The sequence below is a fragment of the Gavialis gangeticus genome, unplaced genomic scaffold (assembly GCF_001723915.1).
Source record: "Gavialis gangeticus isolate Ggan-Ray unplaced genomic scaffold, GavGan_comp1, whole genome shotgun sequence".
Taxonomy (NCBI): domain Eukaryota; kingdom Metazoa; phylum Chordata; order Crocodylia; family Gavialidae; genus Gavialis; species Gavialis gangeticus.
The window spans coordinates 75,555,530-75,580,103 of record NW_017729022.1 but is presented as its reverse complement, the minus strand read 5'-3'; the positions used below and the strand labels follow the sequence as shown (position 1 = coordinate 75,580,103).

At 43.2% G+C, this 24,574-nt stretch overlaps 1 protein-coding gene across 5 annotated transcripts in view; it reads right to left on the bottom strand.

Moving 5' to 3' along the window:
• Nucleotides 1-22,776, bottom strand: part of LOC109296156 (pseudouridine-5'-phosphate glycosidase-like) — a 50,076-nt gene extending 27,300 nt beyond the window's left edge. The window contains exons 1-11 of one of the 5 annotated variants that reach the window (XM_019515407.1): nt 22,671-22,776; nt 19,654-19,757; nt 17,360-17,474; nt 13,731-13,905; nt 11,219-11,330; nt 10,284-10,390; nt 8,404-8,530; nt 7,521-7,641; nt 6,776-6,861; nt 4,352-4,476; nt 2,892-2,951 (exon numbers count right to left, since the gene is read on the bottom strand). In XM_019515407.1, coding sequence (XP_019370952.1) covers nt 2,892-2,951; nt 4,352-4,476; nt 6,776-6,861; nt 7,521-7,641; nt 8,404-8,530; nt 10,284-10,390; nt 11,219-11,330; nt 13,731-13,905; nt 17,360-17,474; nt 19,654-19,738 — 1,113 coding nt within the window. In that variant the 5' untranslated portion in view covers nt 19,739-19,757; nt 22,671-22,776. Of the gene's footprint in view, nt 1-2,891; nt 2,952-4,351; nt 4,477-6,775; nt 6,862-7,520; nt 7,642-8,403; nt 8,531-10,283; nt 10,391-11,218; nt 11,331-13,730; nt 13,906-17,359; nt 17,475-19,653; nt 19,763-22,617 lie in introns of those variants that run through there. The other 4 variants (XM_019515410.1, XM_019515408.1, XM_019515406.1 and 1 more) reach the window with 4 other exon arrangements.
• Nucleotides 22,777-24,574: the final 1,798 nt, after the last annotated feature.

Here is a 24,574-nt window from a genome sequence, read left to right as displayed (position 1 = left end):
TAGCAGTGCGGGGCACTGGGTGTTGGTGGCCACCACCGTGTGCAAACTTCCCTGCTCCCCATTCCTGGGAGCTGGCGGTAGTGCAGGATGGAGTGGCAGGAGGTGGGGGGGAGCGCATGGGGTGCACTGAGAGTGGTGGGGGGGTCCTACTGGGCTGGACAGGGCTGGAGGTGGAGCAGCAACATCACAGGGCACTGGATGGCAGCACCTCCCTTGTCCCCCCTCCATCATTCATGATGGGCAATTTGCTTGTATTTTATAATTGGTATCTGGACATCCTCTCCATCTCTTTCTGTCATCATCATTGGCTGTTGCCCTTCATTCACTATAGCCCCTGGCTTTATTACACCTGGATCATAGGTTAACTAGTTAATGGTACCTGCAAGACCCTACTTGCTTTCATTGCTGCCAGGAGTAAAGATTTTCTATTTCTTGTCCATGCTTAATTTCACATGAATGCAGTAAGCATTACATAGCCGCCTTCCCACAGCAACAGATTGGTTCCAAAGTACCAAGCACGAGTATTTTAATCCTGAATGCCACTATCCACAATAGATGCTTCCAAAACAAAAAAGAAAACCCTGTCCAGGAGTTTAAAACCAGGTTATTAATCTGAGCAGTTCACACACACTGTTTTGAAGACTAGACTCTATTTTAATTTTAAAGCAACCTGTAAGGTATTTAAGAGGAGATTGGACAAGTACCTGGCTGGGGTCATCTGACCCCAGCACTGTCTCCGGCCCAGGGCAGGGGGTCAGACTCGATGATCTAATAGGTCCCTTTTGACTCTTAAAATCTATGATATTTATGAAGTTAGTCAACAAGCACAAGATCCATTATACACAGTCCTGCTTAAATAGATGTCATAACTGACTTCAGCAAAACTATTGCAAGTGTTCATGCTCCCCATTCTTCCCTCATTATTTTATCCTTCTCTTCTAACCCAATGAAAAGTAATAAGCACTTCAGATTCCTGGTACTGTTCTAAAATCCTGTATCTTCCCTGCAGTTCCTTTACCATCAGTTTGTACACTGAGAATTAGCTATAAGTCACCCTCTACTGTTCAACAGGAGAACAGCAACTGAGAGGAATACATGTCTCTAAAGTAGTGGATGTGGATGACTGTGTTAAGCAGGAACCAGTAGTTTCTTTTCACAGCAAAATGGATGGCTCTGTCTGGAGCGGGCTCTGGATCTTTTCAGACACTAATTGAAAAAGTTTTACTGATGGCTCTTGGGTCTCTCTCATTATCACAGAGCTGTCTTCTGTTTTTTGAGATAGGAATCTGGGGTAGACACTTTCAAGATAAATGCAGGTGCTTTCTGTGGGCAGGGGAAAGTTTTTCAAAGAACCGATGGGGACTCTGATTTCATCCCCAGCTGAGGGCCTTTGTCCTCCTTTTTGTCAAGGTGGTTTGTATTCCTCAGGTAAGAACTAAACTCTGCAGCTCCTGAAGGGGACCAGCAGTTAAGTATTCTCAGGAGCAGGCCTTCAGTTCTACAGGTGACTCTAAACAATATATGAAACCACACCATGTTTTGCTATTTTTCTGTGCAATGTGAATTTAAGAAACCACTTTGTTCATTCTCCTTAACTATTGATGCTGGATACTCTTAGCAGTTCATTCCCTATTTCATAGGGACAAGAGCAGAATACTGTATTCGAGAGCATGACTTTTTCTCTGGCCTCCTAACACATGTACAGTAATTGAAGATGTGACACTCTGCTTTTAAAGAGCCCAACCAGCAGTCCCACTTAATTTCAACATGTTGGTGCATAAAATCACATTCAGTTGTACCATATGTTACTGCCTGTATGTCAAGAAAAATTAAATTTGCCTGTGCATTAAAAAGACAAGCAGACGTGAACTGAAATGGAGAAGTCATGGTTCTGTTCCCTGGTATGTTTATGTGAATAAACTACCTTTGAGGTAAACTAGTGTCTGAACTTATGGAGTGCTGGGAGATCCACAGTCATCGCCAATGTGCATGCTCTTACCTGTGGCAACTGCCAGATCATTTCCCTCTTGATGACAGTGTTTTTATGTTTTTACTGCAGGGCACATGGGCAGTTACTGCAGAATACCAGACAATTTGATTGTCACCCCTTCTAGCTGATCTTGTGGTACCTTGTGCAAGTAGCCCATACCCTCAGTTAAACCTCCTGAGTCATTTCTTTTAAAAACACAAGTGAGAGAAAGAGTGCCTGATAGTGATGACAGCTACAACTTCATATCATGTATAAATGAAGTTGATTTCCCATCTACAGCCACGTTATTTAAGCCAATCAAGCATCCGGATGGGCTGTAACTGTAACACCACTGCCACTGAAAGGGAAAATTTGTTGTCACAGACAGGAGTTCCCCCAACATGAATCTGGGTAATATAAAACTCAGAGCAGAGCTGTTCCATGGTCCTCACCCTGCCCTGTCAGCTCCTGGCACATTAGATATGACTAGGGGAAAGGTGAACGTGATCTGCGTGCTCCAGCTGTTCTGCTAGAAGAGACCTTTAGAATTTGGGACAGGTGGGCTTAAGTCTGAGCCTTAACTTATATACCTGGGCTCAGAGTCATCCCCAGATGGCCCTAAGATAGCACAAAGGTGATAACTTGGTACTCTTATGCCTTGTACCTAGAATTGCACTGAGTCTAACTTGAAGGCAGGTCAGAGTAGAACATTAGGTGAGTCCAGACACCATACACACAAGTTACATTGGTGTGCACAAACACAACACTTACCTCCCCTCCATATACAGAAGTGTTTTTTGTAACCACTCTGCATTTCTATAGACAGATACACTGTACACTCACACACACACATTTCTTTGGTTGGAGCTCCTATGAAAGTTGTTGACAATGGTAGTGCCTAAGAGCACTGTAGGTACAGTACCAGCATGGTGGCATTCCTCGCCTTGGCTATGAAGTCGACATTGGTGCCTCCGATGACCACCTTGAAGAAGTGGAGAAAAAAATCATGGAAGAAAACATTTGAAAGAAGAACTGCTATGTTTTCTTTGTTTTTGTCAAACCTCCTTCCACCCTCTTAAAATAGATGAGAATCAATGTGAAGACCCAAACTTATCTAGGAATTTAAACAGGCCAGAGCAAACAACCATTCCATACAATCTTATTTGAAAAGAATGGAAAATCTGTTTTGTATTCTTACTGTTATCTAGCCAAGGAGAAGGATAAGTGACATGCAGCAAGATGTTAGACCCACATCCATACACACAAAAATGCCAATGTAGTGGTGATTTAGCCAGGCCCTACATTAGATCCTATGTATCATGCCATCCTACTTCATTACGGGCATCTCTATTCAAGCCATTTCTAAAATGTTAAACTTCAAAAGTTGCCATTAAAAAATCAATGTGTTAGAGAAACGTTTCCTTCCTTCCCTTAATATAGGGAATGCTTTCTTAACTACCCTAATCAGTGGACCCTACCAGACAATATTCAATCTCAGGTAATATTCAACCTTTAGCCAATGACAAGATTAAGACCTGATATTGCATGATTTGCTAGGACTAGAAACGGGAGGTTAACATCACTCAAAAGCGAAAAATACCCAAATGTCTAGGCAAACACTCAGCTCTTTTTCTAGTGTTAGCAGACATTATCAGACTTTGAAGTTATGTTTTTATGTGTGCAGCTAGTATTATAGACAGTAAGTAACATTCAGAGGTTTTGCAACTCTCTAAACTTTTGCTAAAGTAGATTTTCTGTAAAGTATACGGCTTATAAAGTATACATGATGGTGTAATGCGATATAAAGATGTTAGTGTATCTTGTTTGGGATGTCCTGCCTCACTTCTGGTTTTAGCATGCATAAGTAAAGAGGCTAATTCAAATATGTGCATTAGAGTTCTATACCCCAGAATCTCATCATACTTATTCTTTCTCTCCTCACTCCAGAGATAGATGCATACATTCAAACTAATTGCATTGATAGCAGCTAAGTTGAAGATATGTGCTGGGAGCTCTCAGGAGAGAGGCTGTATCTGGGGGAAAGGTAGAATGTGAAAGCAAGGTGAGATGTTTAAGGGATTTGTATGCAACCTGAGCTGATGCCCTAGGAATCCATTCTGAGGAACAAGCCCAGTGCTAGTGCTCCTCATTGAAGACTCCAGCTCTGAAAAGGTTTTGTAAAGGGGGAAGAAAAAAGGAATAAAGGAAATGTAAATAAAGGACCTGGAAGAAATGAAGAGGGAGAAGGGAGTCGTTGCTGTTCAGAGAAGAAAGGATGGTCTTTGGCCACAGTAGACCACTGTGGTGGGTGTCTTTTGGAGGGCTGGCATAAGCTCAGCAATATAATGGTTAGTGGACAGACATCATATACATGGAACTCACTGGCCGGGGTGCAGTTGCTCTCCCACTCTGAGGCAGGTTGCCCTTCCCTTGGGCTTTCTTGAGCTTCCCCAGGGCCACAGCTATACGGCTGCCCACTCTGGCATTGTTCTGAACCAGAGCAATATCTAAATAGATTTTATTTAAAAAAAAATGAACCACAAGAAATTGGCCTGTGAAGAAACTTTTTTCCTTAACTGGGTAAGAATAGGAAGGACAGACTGGGGCAGTGACACTGTGGGGCCCCAGAGACCTGATTCTCCTTTGCCTGGCACCTCTCTGTTTATAGCATTTAAACCAGATCACCATAATATGCAAATGATTCCTAGCCTTTCAGGCAGTTCTCCCTGCAATTATCCTGTTTTCAGAAAGAAACTGAGACAGAGAGAGACCAATAGCCAGACTTTCAAAGACAACTTTACCTAAGAAGCCAGGCAGGCAGCTCATGGGCTGTGCCTAATGGGATTTGTCTAAGTCCCATCTACTTAGTTCCCTAGGGGGTCCAGATAATCAAAAAGCTGGATCCTGAACTGATTCAACCTTTGCAAGTTAGTCTAACCTGCCTAGGCTGAACTGGTTTGTAACCAGACAAACATGCTCTCTGGACTGAGGCAATGCAGGCACATGCCTGCAGCTGCTCAGGCCAGGTGCAGGGGGCACTAGGGCCAGCCCTCACCTTCAGGGAAGCTGTGCTAGGGGGGCATGGCCAGCCCAGGCTGAACTGGCCAGAGAGGGGTTTAATTCCCCCTCCCTGTGCCACCGACAGGGACCTGAGCTGGGTCTGCCCACGCTCCCCACTCACTGCTGCAGTAGGGGGGCACCGTGGCCCCTGAGGCAGAGGGGCCGAGGGAGCAGAGTTAGTTTACCCTCTACCCCACTGGCAGCTGGGTGGCTCCCTGCCTGGAATAGGCCCCCAGATGTCCCCTCTGCCAGAGGAATAACCCCGTCCCTGCCTCCACTGCTTGGCAGTGTCCCCTCTCCGCTGCTGCAGAGTGAGGGGCAGAGCCCTTAATGGGGTGGCAGCACCTGTCCACTGTGAGCCCCTTCCCAGCGAGGGGCTGCACGTGGCAGTGTTGGGGTCTGGGACCAGCACTTTGCAAGCCCCCACAGCACCACCCACACCCACTCTGCCTCAAGGGCCATGGTGCACCCCTGCTGCAGCAGCGAGGGGGGAGTGTGGGCAGACCCAGCTCAGGTCCCTCCTGGTGGCACAGGGAGGGGGAATTAAACCCCACTCTGGCCAGACCCCTGCCCCTGCCGGTCCCTGTTTGGGCTGCAGAGCAGAGGGGCAGGGCCAGCCTGGTTGGGTTGAAGCAGTGAGCCCCTCCCAGCCAGACAGCACGCCGGGATGCTGGGGGTCTCTGATCAAACTCGAACCAGCATGGGGTCTGGGACAGACATTGCATAAACTGTTTTGAGCCAAATCAGTTAATTCTGATACTACATTCAGCCAGGTTTCTCTCAAACCGGTTTCTGCCATTTTCAAACTGGGTTATGTGCACTGAATGTCTGTTCTGTTACAGATTTAAACCAGTTTCTGTTCACTTAAACCGGTTTATGTGTAATGTCTGTCCCTGGCCACAAGGTACCAAACCACCTCTCCTGGTGCCTAAATATCCTTAAGAATATTGTCTCTAATGAGGTTGTACAGGAGATATAAGAGCAAGAGGATAAATCTCTCCCTGGGCCTCACACACCCCAGATTAACTGCCTAGCTACTGAACCTTTACATTTTCACTGACTGGTTTCTTGCATACATACCAGCCTCTGGCTTCTCTAGTCCTTCCATCCAGGAAGAGCACACAACAGCTGCAGATGCTTCCTCAGCCTGACAACGGGTGTTTAAACTCACAAGCTTGCAAAGAAGAATTTTTACAACTACTTGAGTTGGTCTAATAAAAGACATCGGATTTACCCAAAGGGTCTTGTCTGTGTATGTCCTTAGATCAACACAGCTACAACCTACACCCCTGTAGCTACTGAACCTGCCTTCCTCTCCTCTGGTAGCATTATAACCCCACTCTCTTTTCAATTTGCACTAATGTTGATGACTGCACACGGCAATGGGGAGCTGGGACCTGTACTGAGGAATGGTCATCCATACTCCTGTGTGTTCCAGCTGCATATAAGGATATCCAGAGTCAGGGTGTGGGGTGTGGTATATTTTCTTGGGCTTTTTGAACATCTGCTGTCACAGCCACACTCATTTCTAATACAAAAATGAGGGGAGACAGAAAGAGCATTAATAGAAAGCCTAATGATGTTTTTGTACATGAATCTACTTTGAAATAGAGTATTTTTTCTTGATGGATCATAATTAAAGGGACAGTATTTTGGGTCACCATACCTGTGGAGATGTTGGGGTCAGTATGAAATATGATTTTACGGGTTCTTTTCCTGTTTATCTTCTGTTTAGTAAAAGGATACTGGAGTCCAGTGATTTTCCACTCGTCAGTTCATGCACCCTTTGTAGCACAAAGGGAGTGAGTTCTTTTCCTATGATCCCTTTTGACCTGCAAATGACAAGAAAATGCCTGTAGATAAGAACGGAGCTGGAAGGGGATCAGAGTGGATGGGCTGGTTACTAAACAGAGAAGGTATCTATTCAGTTCCATACCCTACAGCAAACACCCAGTAAACAAGCTTCAGTATGGATAGAGCCAGGCTGAAAATCATGTTCAGGGCTCACTTAAACCTAAGATTAAGGACATAATATCCACTATAGTCCTTGTGGCATGTGATGTAAAGACCTGGGCACTATCAAAGTCCTTGTGGCAATGTGGTGAGCTAAGCATAGCAATAGTAGTTAAACACCCCTGATCTGCAACACAGTCTAAATATACATGTAGAAATGTCCACTCAATTTAGATTTTTAAAGCAAAAGTTAGTTCCTCTTTTAAGAGCTTTGAAGAACTGTGCCCAGGGCTCTAGGTTTCCCTTGTCCACATAGCACTGTATTTTTCTGTGCTTCCTTATCCAGCCCCTAAATTTTGTTACTGATTTAGGGGAGGAGAAAAGGACACTTAATTTTCTTAAATTGATGCTGTTTCTCTTTTAACACTTCTCTCTCTAGGCCATGCCAAAGAGCTGGTATTTCTGGTAAGTCCATGGAAATCTTTAATATATCACAACGCCAGAACAAAATAAGAACAGAGTTTGTGGTGTTTCTCACCTGGCTTCCTTCAGAGCCTGTTGGATGGCATGTTCAATAATCTGCCCTGAAGCAGCCTGTTCCTTAGGGCAGGGCACAGCAATTAGCACTCCACTGCTTAGGCCCAATGCCAAGGTGCTGGCTGAAAGTGAATGGATAAGGTGTTAGTGAGTCCCTGTGAGCTGAATAATGCAATGGAACTGGAAAGCAACAAGGCATTTGAGACAGACAGGGAACATGCAGTGCCGTAGCCACTACTCTCCTCTGATATGGGGCTGGAACAGGGAATTGCTTTCAGCATTTAGTTTGCAACTCTAGACTTTTGAGTCTATCTTTGAGAGGAAAAGGGACCCTGCCTTCCAGTTTGTTTTGATGACCCGTCTGATTTTCCTTGCAGGAGCTGAGAGACTTTTTTTTTTTTAACAAGGGGCTCACACGATTCCCTGCTAGGTCCCCCGGTGCAAGCAAAATATATGACCATGATTTATTTGCTGAGTACCCAGTCAGCATGTGTGACTTTTGCTCCACTGATTCAGTGGAAAGGCTGACCTTTTTCTCACTGTTTACCTTCAAAGTAAGTAGCAGAAATAGCATTTTTCTGGGCAGCCTCATCTTCGGACAAGAGAGAGTACTTTTTCATGGATTCGCAGGAGTTTGGGGCTGGAAAGGAGCTTGTGAGATCATCAGGTCCAGCCCCCCTGCTCTGGGCAGAAAAGACTGCTGGGGTCAAATAACCCTAGCATTCAAGCACAATGACCTTTGCTGAACAGTAACCATTCAAGCACAGTGACCTTTGCTACACAGTGACCAATACTTCATTCAAGCCCAGTGACCTTTGCAAACCCTTATCTCACAGTCCACATCTAAACAGCAAGGTTTGGTCCTTTCTCCACTGAGAACTCACCAATGAGCTTGGCAGCCTCCTCCTCATTCTGCACCTGGTACGGTGCCTGCAAGCCACTCTGGCGGCAAAAGAAGGCCGGGAACTCCCTTGACTCACCAAAGGCTGCCACGCAGACACCCTGAGTTTCCTTCAACAGTAAAGAGGATGCAACAAGCTCATCAGCAGAACCACAAAAATGATTATTTTCCCACCTGCCCCTGCTATGAATTGCTTCACTACGAGTTTTGTTCCTTTTACACATCTTCGTTTCTACTCTCAGCGTTGTGCTGCAATGTTTAAGTCAACAAATCAGGTGACAGCAACTGTGGAGGCAAACTCTGGATTGCCTTAGATCTTAGCAGGTGAGACACTGTTGGCAAAGAAGATAAGGTTATCAGGGATTCACTGTTCTGGGATGGCTGAAATTGTGTCATGTTTGCAGTCGCCTGCCACAATTTATGGAGATTATGCAGTGACCAAATTATTGGGATATTTTACCACATTGGTATGCTGGTTTATTTTAACAGCAGGCAGTTGGAAAAGCAAATAGGAAGCAGGAAAATAGGTTCCTATAACATATTTCAGAGTAAACTCTCCAGGCTGGTAAGAAAAAATGTATATAGTCCCTGGGGCAGTAAATGTATGTTGCTTCCGTGCTCAAACAATGTTTAGCAAAGAGGGACACAGGCTCTACAGCAGCATTCCCTCTAAGCTGCATGGTGTGCGTGGCCGCGCAGGCGTGCCTGGCTGCGTGGCATGAGCACACCTGCACATCTTAGAGGGAACGCTGCTCTACAGAAATGCAGATAGCAGTATTCACATTGACAATGAACTGTGAAGATCCCACTTCCTTGGCTTCAGCCAAGGTACACACACAGCTCATTTTGCCAATTCTGGGACCCAAGAGAGGGGAAAGGCCTTAAAGAGTTAAAAAGTTTCTACCAGGTGTGGGAGTCCTTTATTTCCAAGTAATGGGCTGACATAAAGAGATCCTGCAATCTAAGCCTGTGGGTATGGTTTGGATAAAGCAGACCTACTGTGAGTTTCAAAGTCTTTTGTTTCATGTTTATACAGTGTTCCCACTATTAAGATGAAACAGTTCTTTGGTTGAAGAAGGCTGCTTTGGCATTACTGTATTAACCTTGGTCATGAACTCATGCTGGCACTGAAGCTCAGTCAGACCAATGGGATAAACAACCCTCATATATCTATTACCTGGTGTAAGAGTAGGATAAACCTGGGATTCCACCCAGAAAGAGAGAGCTTCAACAGGGTGCAGTCAGAGGGACCAAGAAGGGTCAGTGTCACACCCCATCCTAAACAATGACAGGCTCAAAGGATCCTGTCCAATCTGGTAAATGGCCTGGATCTTTCCTGGTTCAAAGGACGAATGACCATTCTGAGGTATTATTCTGAATTATAAACTGACAAAAATATAAATGGACACCATAGGTTATTAGAATGCCATGTATTTCCCAGCCACCCTGTGAAGTACGAGCCTTGTTGGACTGTGAGTTCAACCTTAAATACTGCATCATTCTGAACACCGCTATGACTCTACTCCTCCCATTTTAGTTTTCAGTTTATTTTAGTTTTTGCTAAAGTTAGAGTGTATGGGCAGTGGAGGTAAAGTATCCTCAGTTGGCCATCGTTCTTCAATCATAGTTCAGAATCTGGGTCCTGGTATATCAGACAGTGCTGAACACTCAGCTTTTGAAAATCAAGCCCCCTTATGGTGTCAAACAGCTACAAAATTTAGGCACCCATATTTGCTAGCTACTCCTGCAAATCTTGCCCAAGGCTATACAGCAAGTTAGTAGCAAAAATGAGAATGAGAACACAAAGTTCAGTGCTCTCTGCTTTCATTTTCAGCAACCCATATATCAGCTTGTGCTACCTACCAGAAATTCCAGCGTCCTACCGATATCCAAAATAGACTTGACACCTGCAGAAACAACAGCTACTGGAGTACGGCCTAGCTCTGTCAAGTCAGTGCTCACATCCATAGCTGTTAAAAGACAAGCAGCCATTGTGTTGGTGATTGAGTTTCATTCCAAAATGTCTTGTATTACCTACTTACTTGGGGGTAGTATCTGTATTTGAGAGTTCATAAGCTCATAGCTGATATTTATACCATTCTTTTAATTCATCAGGATTTCAGATATGGTACAAAGAGAGGAATTCATTGGTGTTTGACTGAAATGCAGCTTTTGCTGTGTCCTTTCCTAGCTGTTTAACAAAACACTGAAACACTACACCACAGCTTAGCAAATGGAAGGGAAGAAAAAGAAGAATATTGTGTATTCAATTAAAAGTGCAGTGCAAATGTTAGGTAGGTAGAGTATATTGTACTAAATGTTGACTTTCGCCAGAACATGATAACTAAGTAACACCCCATGGCTTACAAAGATGCCATGGGATTTTTGTGACTTCATAGGATCATGGTCTTGGTTTTACATCCTGTTCCTTGTAGAAAGGAGTTGGAGAGAGAGCCAAGTGCAACATCAGAGGCCCTGACCATAGGGCTAAAACCACAATAGCAGCAACTATCATTCTCTTGCTAGCAGGATTTCCTTGACCAGTGGAGGGAGGTGTATTTTTTCTGAGAAGCATATTAGTCAAACCTTTTGCCATAGATACCAACCATGGTGTGCTCAAAGTCTTAGGACAAATTAACCCCCCTCTGTGGAGTGAGGAAGAAGTGAGAGTTCTACTCTTTCTCTCAGCAGGCTACAGGGGGGATCACGAAAACTAATCAGGAAAGAAGGCAAACAAATAAAACTTTAACATTCATTCATCCACAAAGAGCTAAAGCGAGGTGCACTGTTTCTCTTACTTTTCTCTCCTCCACGATGGACCCCTCCTATCCCTCCTGTCACAAACACGTGGATTCCTGCTTTGTGGGCTGCAATCATGGTCCCTGAGACAGTAGTACCACCAGATGAGCCCTGCCATGGAACAGTCAGTCATAATCCATACTCTCCCTTAGCAGTCACTAAGAACAAGAGCATAAATTAAGATACAGCTCTTAAGTGTAGTTGAGTCTCTTTGAATGTAACTTATCCACAACGTGAAAAAAGATATAAATGTAAGCTGTGTCTGCATTCTTGTTGGTAATGCTTGTTGCTATTCTTGGTAGAGCCAGCCTCTATCCTGTTTATCTAGGCATTTATGCTTGGGGGGCGTTGCTGGATCGTCTGGCATCTCAGTAAGTGAATTACACTAATGTGCGTTTTCTTTCATGGGAGTGAGCGTATGTAGGTGTGAAGAAGTCTAAATGGGTATACAGGAGTATATCTTACACTATCTTACCTCTCCTGGCCAGGGTTGGGACTATCATGAGACACTTTACTGCAAAGTAGTGTAGTTTACTGCGCAGTAAGCATGTGCATCTACACATGCACATGTTTACTGTGCAGTAAACCTTGGTAATCGCAAATAAATTTGCTACCTGCAAATGCAAGTAGCAAATTTACTTGCGAGTAGTTACTGCGCAGTAGTACTGATGTAGATGCCTGCCTGGGAACAAATCTGCTCCCAGTCAGCTGGCCACCAGGGGGCAGGAGATTGCTCCCTGCCTCCTGGAGCCACCTGCTGCAGGTGGGGCTCTGCCACCAGATCCTGGGCAAGGAATTATGTCCCCCTGCCCTGGCAGCAGGGAGCTCCAAGCCCCTCGCTCCAAGATCGTGATCAGGCAACAGGGGGAGGGAAGATCCTGATTTCCCAGTACCAGCTCTGTGGTCACAGGGCTTGGGGTGGGAGATCCTTATCTCCCAAAGTCAGCCCTGCAACCATGGAGCTGGCACTCAGAGCTCCCTTCTGGCAGGGGCTGAAGAACCTGTTCCCTGCCCAGCTCTGTGATTGCAGAGCCAGATGAGGAACAGGCTGGGGAGCAGTTCCCCGTTCACCTCTGCGTAATCATGGAGCAGGGGCTGGGAACTGTCCTGGTCACAGGCAGGTCCCAGCTATGAGCCCCAATCAGGTGATCGAGGCATGGGGCTTGGAAGGATATGCAGGGGTGGGGCAGGTCCCAGCCCCCTGCCCCATCTGCTGAGGGGGCAGCAAGTAGCGGGCCTCTGGCTGGGCGGGAAACTTCCCCTCCCCTGCAGCTCTTTCCAAGTCCCCTGCCCCGATCAGGGAGCCAGGGCTGGCAGCTCCCTGCTGCTGAGGCAGGGGGACATTGTCCCCACCCTGGCAGTAGGCAGCTCCCCAGGGGCAGGGAGCAATGTCCCAGCCCTGGCCAGGAAACAGCAAAAGTGCTTCCACATCCCTGTAGCTTACTTGCAAGTAAACTGATCTTGGATCAAATGGATGTGTAGACTCACCCAGTATGAGGCAAGACAACTAGCTGAGTGCAAATATAAGAAAACTAGTTTCATCTGACTCTTCCCATTCTTCCCTGGAGCAATTAAGTGTAGTCTAAGACTTGTCCACCATAGAGAGCATCATACCTCTCTCAGCAGAGACTCTAGTAGTCATACTGGAAAAACCTGTGGTGTAAACCTGACATCATAAGCCTTTTCCTCTTAAATTTCTGAGATGCACATATCTGCTACCAGATTGTGCTTTGGATAGCAACAGTGATGAACTGATGAATAAAAAGGATACAAAAGTATTATTTTCCTAGTACAAGGAAAAGAATGATTGGTAATAGTGTGACTATGTATGAGAGGGAAATCTGTTCAATATTGCTTACAAGATGTTGCATAACCAAATGTTGCGTCTCCCCAAAGGACAGCATTATGGCTGCTGTTGTCAGAGAGATATCAGACCAAATTCTCTTTTGATGGAAATGGAATGAATGGTGCTGTTAGCATTTACACAAGCAGAGAATTTGACCCATCATTTCTATATCAGGCATCTTTCATTTAGCACAGTGTTCCCATTCCTGGGTATCCTGATGTGACTGTCTCTCGATTCTCATCTTGGCAGATGACAGGTTCCAAAGTAGGCATTCCCATTCTGCCTAAAAGTCAGCACAAAAGCTGTAATGCTAGGAAGGGAAAGAAGAGTCTCTCATCATGAATGCTGACATGGGCAGCAGAATCTTTTAGTACAGACACTACAATATGAGTACTCTCAAGTACTCCTACCCAGTCTTTATTTTCCTGCTGTGAGCCAAAATAAAATTATTTCCTTTGGGAAGATGTCATGGCTCTGGTTCTCTAGCTTCAGTGATTTTGACTCTCACTAGGAACATGTTCTGTACTTGTGCCAGTTTACCAGCAAAGTGGTATTTTATATGACATCACCAGGACTTAGAAATATATCTGCCACCAGCTTTATGCTGGACAGTACATTATTGCTATAAAGAAAATATGATGCTATTCAAGGTCTATATACAATACCTGGCTGAGAACGTAGGGAAGATCTCTTCGAGATACCTTAACTAAATTTTCACTCTTTGCCAGAAAGTGAAGTTCCTCGTCATTGAGGCCAATGTGAATCTTCCCATTTAAAATGCCCACAGTTGCTGGCACAGATCCATGTGTCCTCACAATTTCTTCCACATTTCTAGCCATACTGGAATAATACACACAGTGCAAGAAGCAAAAGAAAAGGATCAAATGAGAGATGTTCTCAGATCTCTCTGCCACTGGTTCCAAGTTCCCATTTCTAATAATCATCCCCTCAAATTTTGCTAAACATGGTTCCTCTCCTGCTACCTTCAGCTCGCAAAAGTCTGGTCCTAATATTCAGAGGTGTAGAGTTCCTTAAATCTCACATTACCAAACTGACAGTGTCTTATACTTCTTAAAAGCAGGTTGTTCACATTTAGTTTTCTGGAAGTGTCTGCAGGACTGACTGGCCTGGCTGTTCTTCATAGCCTAGAGGGGAATCTAATTTGTAGTAGAGGTCCTAGTACTTGTTTTCCATCCCTAATATCCAGCTATGACTGTTTTTACTCATGAACAAGTAAGTTCATGCACGACTGGTGCCTCTTGAGCCTGCAGGGGACCCGCAGAAGCCAGCAGGGATGGGGCTGGCGAGCACTCGCAGAAGCCGCTGGTGGCATTGGTGGTGGGGACAGCCCTGTCAGGAGGGGCACGTGCCCTCCTGTGTCCCCCCTACCAGTCACCTATGAGTAAATTGAATATGCCCATTGTCACTTATCCATGCTGACTTCGTAATAAGTGAGAGCTCAGGTAAGTATTGTAGAAGAGACTAAGAACTTTCTAAACTGCAGTTACTCATTTGCATAAATATATATGGCATATCAAACTGATTATGGAAGTTTCCACTAACTTAATTTCTTATGTCTTACCAGCCCCTCAATCCACCAAACAGCCGATGACAAGTATCATGGAAATGAACGGCAATTATCTGTATGTTATGGAAGCAATTACACATAATCATGTACCTGGTTCTGTTAAGGTGTGTCTACATGTGCATTAATGCACTTTAGTCAATGCACATTAAATCTAGTACGTCCATTGTGAGATACTAGGAAAATGAGCATTAGCCTGTCTTAACTAAATAGTGTGGTTTTAAGTGACACAATGCGCATTAGCCAATTTTAATGTACATTAACTTAAATAGCACTGTGGGCTCCTATACACATGCGTGGAGTCTGCTCCAATGTGCTGCAGATCCACCGCATCAATTAATTGAATCTGCTGGAGCACGGAAATTGACACACTCCAGCAACCTTCCGTGTCACGTCTATTGGCATCCCCGTGTGCCCCTGCACTGAAAAAATGGTGGTGGGGCACTTTGAAATAAAACACATTTGATGACCCCTAGCTCAAAGTGCCCCACCATCATTTTTTCAGTGCGGGGGTATGCAGGGATGCTGATACATGTCACACACAGACACTTTTAATTAGCATTGCTTGCTAATTAAAGTGACCGGCACCACGTCCCAGAGCATATGTGAAAATGCCCATGTTTTTTAGTGACACTTTAATACACATTACAATAGAATAATGCATTAAAGTGCACATTAAAGTGCACATGTAACTATTTCTATATCTGTGGAGTACAGTGAGATCTGAGGTTGGAAACCAAGTGCTGTCAGCTACTGAAAACATTAGGGTGTTCAGTAGAAATGAACTTTTGGAAAGGTAGAGTTGGTTTATGTAGAACATTTTTAGATTGGCTGGCAAATGTTTCTTCACTACATATCTCCATATTCAAACTCTTTGCCAATCAGATTCCTTATCTCATAATCCTGATGTTCGATGTAGACAGCAACAGTGCTGAAGATTACAATCTGACCCAGAGCACTAGTCAGCTACAAGTTGATCTTTTCAGGTTGTATATTTATTAATTTGTGAAACTAAATAATTTCTTACTGAGCAGGACACCAGTACGGGAAGGTTCTTTTTTCCCCCAGGCTGATTTGATACCCACGCCAGGTCACCTCAAGCTTCTCACAGAAACAAAGCTCACTGTTTGTTCTTTGCCACAGAAAAACAATGGCCATATATAAAATAATTAGAAAATTCAGTACTGTTACCTTTTGATACTGTGATTTGGAGGCTAAACAAGAATGTGGGTAATTGCCTTTGGGAAACTGGTTTCATGTTTGGCATTGTCACTCAGAGAAATAAGATATCTGGAGCATACCAATAATTTAAGGGTTGGTAGCAGAGGCAGGGTTCTTCTGTACAGATGAACAGCAACAGAATGGGAAGGGAGTCCAGGAAAATATTGTTGTGGTATCTGCTCTTTTAATTATCGATAAACAGTCGGTATGTCTACATGAGATGCTTAGCCTAATAACACCACATAGTAGTGCGGTGGCCAAAAACCATGCTAATAGCCTACTGCGCGGTGTTATTAGGGTAATGTGCAGTAAGCATTATAAAATAACTATGCACGAGAGCTAGTGTGCAGTAACTTTACTTACTGCGGTTTTAGTTAGTACTTCATTAGGCAAGTACTAAACTAAATGTTCAGTAACTAAGGCGCATTAATGAATGTGTAGGTGCACCCAGATGAAACCATTGGATCCCAGCTATTTCTTCATGGTTTATAAAAGACGTAAGGCAAGGCAGATTTGCACCTTTCTGCAGTCTCTTTTAAGCCTCTGATGAAGTAAACTGCTGCTTACAGAAGCTTATGCATCTCTGATTTGGTTAGTCTATAAGGTGCACATCTGTCCTGCCTCTTGCCTGCCTTCAGACTAAAATGGCTAATTTCCTCCCTCTTATAAAGGACATGCCCAGAGAGACTCAGGATTACTCCATACAAACTGTAATTACTCTGAAGTCACAACTTTCCTCTGTACGCACAATTAATATGGGTTTAGGGATATACATACTGTATCTCAGCTGCCCTGCAATAACTGGCTCTCTGCCCCTTTTCCCCCATGGTGACATCTAAATTTAGACAGTTTGATTTTTAAAACAGGGAATGAAACAGTGCTAAATTTCCCTAATCTATCTTATATTTACCTCAGGGTAACTGCTGGTTTGTGAACATTTCATGTGCCTCTAATTAACTAGGGTAGGGACTTATTATGCATCAGGTACTCCACAGTAACTGTTCAAGTGTCTATTCCTAACCCCTGTTAAATGAAGGCTAAACCAGGGCAGCTTTGACTTGTTTTATTCAGGGATAAGCTATCCCAGGTTAGCTCTTACTGTGGGGTAAAGTGGGCATAGGGACAGTTACTGTGGAGCACACACACCAATGATCACGTAGATGGAAGTTGCACAAAATGATCTGGTTGCAAGTAAAGTTGACTGAAAAAAGTTAGTGAACCTCTGGACTACAGAGAGAGAGAATTTTTTCTTGTAAAACTAGGGGTTGAGTATGTTCTTTCTGTGTTTGGAAGCCCAGAGGTATGTGTTTTGTTTCAGAGGTCATATTTTGCCAGCCTGCCATACCCTTGGTTTCCCTTCATGGTCTAGGGAGCTGTTGGGACTTTACAGATATTTCTATATTTGATGTCCCAACAGGCCCATAGGTTATAGGTGTCTACAGCTTGCTACTCTGCTGCACTAGAAGAATCAAATAATCAAATCCGCACCTCAAATTCTGGGGATAGGGTATGCCATGTGTAATGATGGCGCTCTCCAAGGCTACAATCGGTCTCCCACTGGCCAGAGCTTCCTGCACGGAAGACTGAACCCTGAAATGAGCATCTGTGAATAAAAAACACTAAAATGGTTTAATATCATAGGTTGATTAGAGATTTCTTAATTTACCAAGGTGACACAGCAAGAGAACAGCTGTACAGGAAATTGGAGAAGCAAACTAGGGTGAGTACTCAATCTATTTTTTGTGGATCCTTCCTGTGCCCTGCAAAGTTATGCAGAAAGCAAAAACTCATGAAATTGCAAAACCTAATTGTATTTCTCTTCCTGCACCAGCATTTGGAAGTCTGAAACCTCTGTCTCTTCAAGACACCCAAATCCAAGCAATATCAGAAAAAGCTAAAAAAAATTAAAACAAAATTCAGAAGCAGCACATCATATAATTCACAGGATTCTTTTAAGATTAAATGATTAAGAAGTGCACTCAGACATTTCAGCTTCTCATAAAATCATTGGTGCTTCAAGCCAGAAAAGAATTGCTCATTCGAAATCTAATTGCAAGGGAAGTTTTGGGGAGAGAATGCTAAGAATTTGTTTCATGTCAGATCAGCATCTGTAAAATATTATAGCCAGGAATTATGAAGGCCCAAATTGAAACCTATGTGACAAAAATTACACCAGATTTAGGCATTTTTTAAGAATAATGCCATGCTTGAAGAGTTGTTAGGTTTCTTTCAGCCTCAGATCAATTATTAATTATTAACTGTATTGTATTAGCTATCAATAATGCATGCCCCTCATGCCAGGTACAGTATACACAGAAAATAGAAAGTCAGTCAATGGAGTTTCATTTCCATCTGATGCTTAGTGCTCTTTTTACTAATGGTTAGTAGTCCAAAGTTGCTGAGACATTCAAATGTACACACATCACTCCTGAAATCCAGACTTTTAAAACAGTTGTCAATCAGTCGCAGACTGACCATTGTGGGCCTGATTTTCCTCTTTATAGATGTGTGAATAACTGAAACTTCAGGTCAGCGGCCAAACTGGAAAAAAAGGGTCTGGATCAATCTGAAATAAAAATGTATCGTTTCTTCATGCCAAAACAACCCACTCAAAAATTGTGTCACAGGTTGAAGAAAATGTTCCTTTGAATACCAAACTGAACAGTTTGGAATTCTGCATTTGTAATAAAAGCAAGGGAAGACAGGCTAGGTTCATAAAACAACTAATGAAGGAGGTTCCCATTTTACCCAATGGTCCAGCAGTTAGGCTGTTGAAGATGTGGGAGACGCGGAGTCAATTCTCTCCCTTGTCTCTTCTTCGGGGAGCGCCTGAACCACAGAGCTAAAAGGTAAAGTGAACCCCTTCAAGCTCTCCTACTGGAGCTGTTTCATTTTGTATGGAATATGGAAATAGTCATGGAGCCACAGAGATAGTGATTAGGTGGTTGGTACACACACACAAGATTTGGGACAGCTGGAGATCAGTGCCTGTTCCAATTAATTAATTTTTTTATGAAAAATGAAAAAGTATCAACAGGAGGGTACCCCACCCCAGAGTACCCATTAGCCTCTTGTTAAGATACTCTTCATGGAGGTAGGACAACTCAAATCAAATCCCTATAGGAAAAAGATGGACTTGAAGTTAGGTCTTCCACATCTTGGGTCAGTAACCATTTCCTTGGGCTAATGGGTAAAATAAGAACAACCATCATACTTAATTTTTCCCCTCCCTTCAATTTTTACTAGACAAAACTAGTCAGTAAATGCAGCTTAAATTTGCTTATATTTTCAAGATGACTGAAACTGCATTTTTTGGTGAAGACACTATTTAACAAAAAATCACTAAGTTTTGCTCCTTCCCTACTATTTTTGCAGCTGTGACATTTCATTGACTTCAGTGAATTAACTGCAATTGACATGGGGAGAACTCAGACATTCAAGTCTGCCACTATCTGAGCAACATGTGGGCATTAAAATATGGGAGCTATTAGTGTCAAAAGAGCACGAAAACTAAGATGTTGTTACAGTATCATACACCAACATATCACTTAGTGTTTATGTGTGTGTATGTGTACACACATACGTATATATTCAAGAGATATAGTAACAGAAATTCTATGTGAAATGAGTTTTGAAGGATTTCAAGGTTCCTGATGCAGTCTGAGAGAGTTGCCTCTACTTGCTAATTTTATCACTGCACTGTTCAGGCACTGACATTGCCATTACTGTGTTTTGAGGAAAGCATTATCATGATTGTGACATTTTCAGAGCATGCTACTCACCATGCAGAAATCTTCTCACCTGGATGATGCTATATGTCACTGCAGCCATGCGACTTCCCAGCCTACAGGTCAGCTTCCCAATCATCTTGTAAACAGGGATGGCACTGTGAGAAGAGCAGAGTCATGCAAAATGAAAGTAGTCCAGAAGGAAGTAATCTGATCCTTTCCCAAACCACTTACGAATTGTGAATGGCAGACTGCCCCACTGTTATTTCCATATAGGAAAACCTTATGCCTGTGGTAGAATAGGGACTGATGCAAAAAAGTAAGTGCAATATATAAAGTCCTTTTTGAAGGAGCCTTGGATAAGGAAAGTGGGGTAAACAGTTAGAGAAAAAGCCAACAAACGGAAAGGTGGAGAAATTGTAACCAGAGAGAGAGAGAAAGGTAGACCAGTTTCCCCAGAGGTGCAACTATAGCCTTACTTTCAATTTTTTTTCTGAGTAAGTACTAGGGGCTAGAGGCAAGGAGATGCAGTTCAGCCCACATGAAAGCTGCTTCAGTTCTTCTACAAGAACAATTTTTGGCTCTAAGCAACTTCTGTTTGCTTCAGTTAAACTATTACTTTGTTTAGGTAGCTAGATGGATGAATGAATAGGTAGGCGGATAGGTGACCTTGTGGTTAAGGTAGTGGACTGGGACTGGGACTTGGAAGAATATGGCTCTGTGTTTGGCTCTTTTGCCATCTTCCTCAATAATCTTGGGCAAAACACTAAAGCATCTCTTGTGTTCTAAGTCCCCATCAGTAAAATGGGTCTAAAGCTTCCTTTTTTTCATCCTTAAATCAGCCTTGCTTACTTAGACTATAAATCCTTCAGGGTTGAAATTGCATTATTGTTTGTTTGTTCAGTGCCTTGGTACAGAGAAGGCACAGATAGAAGTGACAATTTTTGTCTGATCTGGCCACAGAAAGTGGCCTATAGCTGTAACCATACACAAGTATACAGCTGCCGACAGCTTAAAAAAAGGCCAGTCCAGTGAAAATCTGAACCCTCATTGCATGAGAGGTGAGATGAAAACGGTTCAAAACACAGCGTCTTCTGTAACTTCTGTCTGTGCTGCCTACCAGCCTCGAGCTGTTTTCAGAATGGGAGACAGGAAAGGAAGTGGAGGGAGTTCAGTCTGGGGGGTTTTCAGCCCCTGCTAGAGGGTGGGGCAGGTGTATTGGAGCCCCTCTGAGCTGGGGGGGGAACTCTAATCCACACCCCAGAGCTGGCTGGGGAATCCTGGAATGAGCTCCCTCTGCTCCCTTTCCCTCGTCCCGTTCTGAAAACTTTGCAGCCTCACAGGGTGGAGGGACCCTTGCTACGGGAAACTGGCTTCAGGCTGGCAGCCGGCAGCTAGATTCCCCTCCTCCTGGAGGCAACAGTGAACTTCTGTTTGGTCCCAGGGATCACTGTAACATTGCTTCCTGCAAAGCGTTTTCATTTATAGCAGAGAACTGCACTTCTGTCTGCACCCTGAGTTCCTGATTGGCATGCAGACCTTTAGCACTACTAACATTCATTCATACCCCTACTTTGTTTAGAATCTCAGGAATAAATCTATAAGGGAGAGATTGGGAGTGAGGCAGGAAATAGTTCTGTAAGACATCTGTCAAGCCACCAGAACAGAAGTTGCCAAGAAACATTGGATACTCCCTACCTAAACATCTGATCAAATTCAATTGTCCATACTCCATTTTTACTTAGTCTCTACTCAGACAAGGACCCCACTTTGTTTTTGGAATCAGATTGTGATTCATCTTTAGGAAAATGCCCATTCTATACATGTGATCTCTACTTGAACTGTACCAATTACAGCAGTTTTGGATGTCTCTCCAGCAATTGACTACCTAACTCCAATTCTCACCAAGTCATCAGGCCTTGCTACAAACTCAGATGACAGGTGTGCTCCTTCATCAACACAGACCGCATCATCACTGGACTAAGCAACATTTTAACATTCAGGGTGCATTTTGTTCCTCCACCCACACCATGTAGGCCATCACTTTCTGCCAGTGCCCCTGTGCTGTCTCCAGCCAGTTGAGGCAATCTCTATATAAAATATGAGTGGATGTTGATATGGCATCAATTCCAGAAATGCACAAAAGCCCACAGAATAACACTTTAACTCCATTCCATCAGTGACCTCAGAGTAGCTGGCCTTAAAATAGAACAAAACCAAACCATTACAAACCAACTTGACCAGGAGATTTCAGAAGACAAATCATCCACAAACTCAGTTGTATTAAACATGTTCTCAAAAAGGACTATAGATTTTTATTCTATAACTTGGAGTAGCTGTTTACTTGAGTGTCCTGCCATGTGTTAACTGCCTTGTTCATCTCAACTTATCTAATCAACTCATTTATTACCTCTCTTAGCAGCATCCCCTCTCCCTACCCTTTCCCCTTCTACATAAAAGGTTTTCTTTCTGCCACTCCATTCATAGCATTTGGCAAAGTAGATTGCTGCTTATGAAAGCTCATGCCTCTCTGAATCAGTTTGTCTCTTAAGGTGTCACCCTGCCCTACCATCCTGTCTGACCTCCAGAGTTCATGCAAAGTTTCTAGTTTTGCTTTGTATGACTTTGCATGCACAAAAAATTCATCCTTTTTCTAATTCTAAGTTACATGGAATGCATGAGTTGGTTCCAGTGAGTTTTACTCTGCATTTGATCAAGCCTAAAAACTCAAGTTGCACCTGTTTCTGGATGAAAACCAGCTTGTTTTCATCTGAAACTCAACATTTGCTGCCATTCACTGGAAGCTCAGCCAACATCCATTCCGTTTTTCAGCCCAGATTTGCTGAAAGATTTTTAAATGCCATAGCTCTTTAGCCAGCCGATCCTGAACCTTTGGTTTGCAACAAAAGTGTAGGAGTTTCATGACGAAAATTTGACATAGCTATAAATGCAACGAGTTTTCCCCCATGTAGGCTCTTCTCCAAACCCTCCCAACCAGCTGCCCATTGTTTTACACACCATTAACATTCAGTTTTGTTATGCAGTGGTCTGGCATTTCCTCAGTCTCTTACCTCTGGGTGTCTGCCTGATGGATTTAGTTGTGGTCTGCAAGCAGTTTGCTCGTGAACAGCTCTGCAGGGGGGAAGGGTCTGTGGGACTGGCATCAGAATTGGCTAGAGCTGCCCTGCGTTCCAGTGACACGTTCAGTGCTGAGACAGTCCATTTATTATTAACTTCATGAGCAGCTGGGCTCTCAAACTGCTCCGTGTCTGAGGGAAAGGGAGGATTGCACAACTGCCTAGGGGTAGCCTGTGTGATTTCTTTTGCTCACTCAGTGCCAGATTTTTTTACCCTCTTTTCATATTGGTTCTCTTTTTCTCCATTTTTCATATTCCTTGGCTGTTTGTATCGGGTTAATGTGGTGCTTTTGAAAGATACTGAAATGATGACCTTGAAGATTTAAGATCCAGTTATTTATTCATAGACAAAACAGGAAGTAAAATTCCAGGCTTCCTCTAAAGCCCTGCCAACATGGAGGTGGTAAACCCATATCAGAGACAGTGTTGCTAGTTCATTCTAAAGCCCATTTGGTTCTTGTTCTCTGGAATGAGGGCTAGTCTGGGTGGGAATGTTTCTGACATGGATGCCTGTTCACTTGAAAATCTTGAAACTGGACACAGTACTCCATGTGAGTCCTAACCTGTACTGAATAGAACAGAAAATCACTTCCTGTTATTTGCAAGTGATGCTCCCATTACTATAACCCAGCATACTGTTGACATGTTTTACAACAAGAGCATACTGTTGGCTCATATTCAACTTCTGGTCTGCAATAACCCCCAGGTTCTTCTCTATAGTACTGCAGCCTAGTCAGTCATTCCCCGGTCTGTATTTGTTCATGTAATTATTCTGTCCCGAATGCAGCACTTTGCACTTGTCCTCGTTGAATCTCATCTGATTGTCTGATTGCAGACCATTTCTCCAGCCTAGTCACATCTTTCATACACACACACACACACACACACACACACACACTGCAATCATATATATATATATATATATATACTGCAACCAGTGTGTGTGTGTGTGTGTGTGTGTGTGTGTGTGTGTGTGTGTGTGTGTATAGACTGACTGCAGGCCATTTTTCCAGCCTATTCACATCAGATATATATATACTTATTTATTTTATAGCTATATATCTGATGTAAACAGGTTGGAAAAATGGTTTGCAAACAGTTAATATATATAACATAACATACAATTAGATAGTGTTTTTCTGCAGGGGATACTTCAGCTCAAGGTTGTATATATCCTTTACTTACCAGATGGATTCAGAATTGTCACAACTGTTCTGTACAGTTTAAGTAAAGTAATGAGTAACCCATTGTTTTCATAACAAAGGAATCAGAATATGTAACTGATTCTAGAGAGATCAGGAAAACAATAAATCATAAAAGATTAAACATTCATGTATGTAGGCTTGCTCTTTCTAAAAGATGGTTTAACAACCTTTACTAATGTCTGTATTACTGAAAATATTAATGTTTCCTTCTTGCTTGCAGACTACTTCTGGGAAACTGCACCTAAAGCTTGCAGAAATAAAAAGATCATGTAATTTTGACCTGTGCATTTTTTGCTGGGAATAAGTAGGCATGAATTCCTCCATAAATTAGTGTCTTGATGATTCAAACTCTCTTCTTTTGCTGGCAATAGACAGACATACAGATATACAGATATGAAGAATGAATGTGTAGTGAATAAAATTTACATTTATACATTTACAATGGCTTCCTTTTACTTTCACTGTGATCTTAGATTGAAGTACTGTAGAAATCCATCTGGGCTATCACATTTTGGCAGGCTACCAGACAAGATGATTTAGTAATCAGGAGGGCTACTCAGTTTCTGGACCCTGTTTAGCAATTTGAAACTTTATCCTGGAACCTTCTTGTGCAGTGTGAGCTCAGTGAGCAGT